Raw genomic sequence first — 4,945 nt, 5'->3', positions numbered from 1 at the left:
AACGTTGGGATAGAAATAGTTCAAGCTGAAAAAGGGAAAAACGAAAACTAGATAAATCGTTTTTGGTTTCTTAAACCGACCTATTACATCAACAGACACATTAGGTAATAGTAGTTAAATACGAAGGTAGAAAAATAAGTTATGCTTTAACTTTGAATATGCTTCTCATATATTTCAGTTCAACGTAGCACTTTCAGAATCACATACATTCGGAAACCCCTTATATATTGCCTGGGGTTAAGCCATTCGGAATCCTTTTGCCTCTTCATCTTTTAAAGTAGAAGGGGCACATAGAGAAATATCATCTATATAATCGCTCTCAGCGGGAAGATATAATAAAATTTGCTTCATAAGTTTTGGGGAATATTTCAGATCTAACATCATTATATATTAATTAACATATATTTTAAGCACTAATACACAAAAACAAACTGCTGCCAATGACAAACTCAAAATTAGATGAAACAAATGAAATACTGTGGATGAATAATGATAACATGAATATGACGAACGTGCTCGAATGGAAAATGAATGATTAAAAATCAATAACAATATTTAAACAACAACAAGAAAGGAAACTTCAAGTTTTTTTCTCTTAATTATCAATAATTTAGAGACATTTAACTTTAGAATTAAATTTTTTAAACTGGTAATAATTTGCAACTGAAACAATTGACTTTAAAGCAATCTATATAACTCTGATCATTGCACGCCATGGATCTAGCACCAATAAGTGACACGACCAAGACTAGAAATTGTGTTAGATAGATTTTTGTGCCATTTTTTGCGTCATGGACCTTTTTATAAAGACCGTTTAAGAGAGTTACATATATATACATGTAACAAAACATTAATGCCTGAAAAAATCTTTTAACATAATTTCTTAGGTCGTACACTTCTGTAGTCTTACACCCACAGTGTATCATCACAAGGATATATACTATATATAAGTAGTATATACTCTGTATATATCGCAATCCGGACCAAGGAAAGACAACAAAATTAAAGCATTTGATCTATATAACAATTTTCACCGGATTCCCTGATGCTGATCAACACACATTTTAAAAATTGATTTAAAGTTTAACTCCATAATTGAGCATAAGACATCTGAGTTACATTGATATTGTTCGTCTCTTTGGAATTTATATATTCCATGTGTTTCGTAGCGTGTTTGAATGAATGATCTGATGAATGAATGTTTGTAAGTCTTTGGATCACAAAATGTCAACAGCCTCGTTTGAATTAACTGTTTATAACGAGGATGTTGTCACTATGAGCGGAAGTGACGTACTAGGCCCGCTAGTACAGTTCGATACGAGACCTTCCGTCATAGCACCCGAAGACGTTGGCAGAGATGATGTTGTAGCTATAATCTTAGCCTCTTTCTTCATCTTTTGTTTCAAATGTACTTTAGCGTGACGTTTCTTTTCGTCACTTCTTGCAAATTTGCGTCCACAAACATCACATGAAAAGGGCTTTTCTCCGGTATGCGTGCGCACGTGTGTAGTCAAATGGTCACTTCGACTGAACGATCGCATGCATATCCGGCAGTGAAAAGGCTTCTGTCCGGTGTGAATGCGTATGTGGCGCGTGAGTTCATCGCTTCGCGAGAATCTCCTGTCGCAGTTCTCGACTGGGCAAGCATATGGTCTCTCATGAGGAGGTGTTTTACTAGGCCGGTTGGGGTACTTTCTTGGCTTAAGGGGAATCAACTTCAGCGCCCCCTGTTGGTAAGGCGTGTTGAGCACAGCCGGTAAAGATGGAGTAGGGGACACCGAAGCTGAAGGAGAAGCAAAGTCTGTTTGTGTAGGTGTCATCATAAAGTCACTTGGCAAGTCTGATAATGGCTCAGATTTGATGGGCACTTGTTGGAACCCGGTTTGGGTGAAGCCGGTAACACCGTGTGATGATACCTGACCAAGTGCAGAAAAGTCAGGCAACTGAGTCTGTGGTTGATTTGTGTTCATTTGTTGTTGTTGCTGTTGTTGTTGCTGTTGTTGGGGAGAATTTTGAACCGTCCATTTAAATTCGGCATTCATATTAATGTCTTTTGAATTGAGGTCCTCTGTAAAATGCAGTACGGTCTGTGGGATGCTTTGAGGAACATTTACCGACATCGATGACGTCACAGGGTAGTTGAGTTGCTGTGCACAAGAGTTAAACACCGGCTGTTGTTTCATTGGCATATTATTATAAGATGTCATCGCCGGGCGAGATGAGTAAGGCGGTGGTGGCGGTGTCGAGAAGTTCAGACTGGACGTGTCGACGGCGGCGAGAGATTCGCACATTTGGTGTTCGGGTGAACTCTGGTTGGAGCTAACGGGGGATCCGAAACCTGTCGAATATGTGTCAGTTTGATCCATCATCAGGTCGGCCGGTGTTGGGGACTCGGCGTGTGAGTGGTGGGAAGTGGTTGAAGGGGTCGGGCTAAACGAGCCATGTTGGCATTGAGCATTGGGGATGAATGAGTAATCTTGTCCAGTTCCCTGTGGTATTCCGGTCCCTACCTGGGCCTGAATCCCCTGTGTAGCCTGCGTCAGAATACTGAAGAGTGGGGACAGCGGCGTGAAGATGCTGGGCGTAATCCCCTGGGGCAGGGCGTCACTACTGCTAGATGTAGGCGTAACCGATGTTGTGACCAGTGTACCCTTGTACTGGATTCGGTGGGTGAGATTAGTGAAATTTGCCTGGTCATCCTGCTGTAGTGGTATCTGACTTCTAGCAAAAACGCCATCCTTCTCCGGTATGGTGATCTGTGCTTCGATATTAGCTGAAAAGACATAAATAGATCACCAATAAGTAAAAACGTTGCATAGAAGCATTTTTTAAAAAGTAAATTTCAAACGTGAAAATGTGGTAAATAAATAAGAAAAATTAATCCATAACCCCATTTTCTCTTTATAATTTTAAGATTGAGGTGTAATGGTATAAACAATGAAATTAATTATAAAAACAAATAAATATGTTGACATATCGATAACTAATCAATGAACAACATATATAGAAAAAAAATTAGAAAAAAATAATATATATATATATATTTTTTTTTAATTCAAAACAAATTAAATTAAATCCATTAAAACTAGATTATTAAACCCATCTATTTGTATTAAGTGCAGTTGTATTTATAAATACAAGTCTAATATAAAAGTAGAATCGTTATATATTGTATTATGAATAATTTATTCAAAGTGCGTGTACAAATGTCTATTACATTTGAATAATTAAAATATGAAAATTAGACAGGATCAATTCGCGTACGATATCTGTTGTGTATGAGGACATTGTCCATAATTGCCTGGGTCACGTATTACGCACGAGACTACTCGAGACCGATCTATGACGTAGGCTTGTAATGGATAGTTATCTCTGATTGCGGCTATTTATATGTAAGCCCCGCCCCCTCTGTGTCGGCTTTTGCCGAAACCGTGGGTGTCGAAACGTAAACACTGGTTCCACATGGTTCCTCGGTGGTGTACCAACCTCATCGACAATTCATAAGATGTACGAAACAATATTTGAGAGTATTTCACAAGAAAAACGTAAAAATATGGTTCGTATTGCTAATGAATGAATGTCGCAGTATGGCTCCAGGCCAAAGTGTTATCCGATATTCATGACGTCAATGGTGGCTGTTCAACATGAATGGGCTAAGAATAGACACAAGTCTAAATACGCTATGCGGGGTTACTATGCCGAGTGAATCGATACAGCTTTGAATCAATAACCTGACTGTATGAATGAAAATGTACAACTGAAAATCCGTTGAAATATACTTGAAACATATCTACATAGCATACCAGTAAAATAATTAGAAAATGTGCAAGTATATGATTATAAATGAGCATAGTAATAGCGGTAATATAGCATGTTGACGAACAGCTGATCGTGGTTATACCACGATTAATTTATAATACATACCGGTAGCTGTGATTGGTACGGGGCCCAATGGATCACATCCAAAGAATGTCACATCCGAACTACTGGTAACAGGTGTGTTGAGACAGTCATCAAATGATTCCGAGGGAAGTCGACTCCCTCCGAATGCTGAAGTGTCAAAACACAGGTTTGCTAGACTCATCTGGTCTGCTAGGGCTACCTGTGACAGTGTGTCCAAACCGTCCATAATCATTGTTTACTAATAACACCGTCCGTGTAAAACGTATGTCCAATATCCCTATGATGTGTTAACACTGTCCGACTACGGAGAGCTTAATAGTATCGTTGCTAAAATCATCTACACACCAGCATTGATCCTCGACTCGGCAAACTCTGAATGAACTTCACACCGGATCGTATTTATGAATGAAACCGTTTACGCTAGACTTCCCATATATGGGATACCACGTGATCTAAGTCATATACTAGAGCCAATCACGGCGCATGGAAGACTGGTTGCCGGGCAGCGTCTCCATGGCTCCCACTAACGTCAATGCCTACGTCATTCATAAATAATAGATAACCTTTACTATCAAATTTTACTATTAACTAGTAGGTCAGGCTAATTTAAGGTAAAAATAAAGATTTTTCAAAATCAACATTTTCGTGCTATATAGAACGTATCTAGATACAGAAGCTTGTCTAAAAATTTTGAAGAATCATTTCACATTTATCGAGAAAACCTTCGTAGTAAGTTGATGAATGGAGTGTGTGAATGAATTTCATAGTAGTAACCTTTGCCCTTCCGAGTCCACAATTGCCTTATATGGAGTAGAAGGACAAATTCCACGTGCTGACGTCAGAATCGTTATAGGAAGCTTGTTTGCCTTATATGGAGTTACGATCGTGTATCTCCGGTAATTGTCGTGATGTCGGAAACGGAACCTTGTTTGCCATTTAAGGATTTTTCCGTGTTGGCGGAGTTTTACGAAGTTTCCACTGGTCGTCCGAAGTTAAATTAGAATCGTGACGTACATTGCTGAACGAGCTGTTTAGATTTGGT

General features: G+C 38.9%; 1 protein-coding gene across 1 annotated transcript; it reads right to left on the bottom strand.

Annotated features, from left to right (window-relative positions):
- Positions 1 to 966: 966 nt before the first annotated feature.
- Positions 967 to 4,324, bottom strand: LOC110444805 (early growth response protein 1-B-like). Its single transcript, XM_021489164.1, has 2 exons — positions 3,925 to 4,324; positions 967 to 2,773 (listed from the first exon to the last, which is right to left on the bottom strand). Exons 1-2 carry the CDS (start codon positions 4,133 to 4,135, stop codon positions 1,254 to 1,256), a joined length of 1,731 nt encoding a protein of 576 aa, XP_021344839.1. The 5' UTR covers positions 4,136 to 4,324; the 3' UTR covers positions 967 to 1,253.
- Positions 4,325 to 4,945: the final 621 nt, after the last annotated feature.

This window comes from Mizuhopecten yessoensis, unplaced genomic scaffold (assembly GCF_002113885.1).
Source record: "Mizuhopecten yessoensis strain PY_sf001 unplaced genomic scaffold, ASM211388v2 hete_36175990, whole genome shotgun sequence".
Lineage (NCBI taxonomy): Eukaryota > Metazoa > Mollusca > Bivalvia > Pectinida > Pectinidae > Mizuhopecten > Mizuhopecten yessoensis.
This window is presented reverse-complemented; position numbering and strand designations above follow the sequence as displayed.

What these genes read in the sequence shown, in the direction of transcription:
- LOC110444805 (XM_021489164.1), bottom strand. Translation starts at nt 4,135, where the DNA reads ATGATTATGGACGGTTTGGACACACTGTCACAGGTAGCCCTAGCAGAC. An exon ending in CGTACCAATCACAGCTACCG is followed by an intron (nt 2,774 to 3,924) that starts GTATGTATTATA and finishes ATGTCTTTTCAG; the next exon opens with CTAATATCGAAGCACAGATC.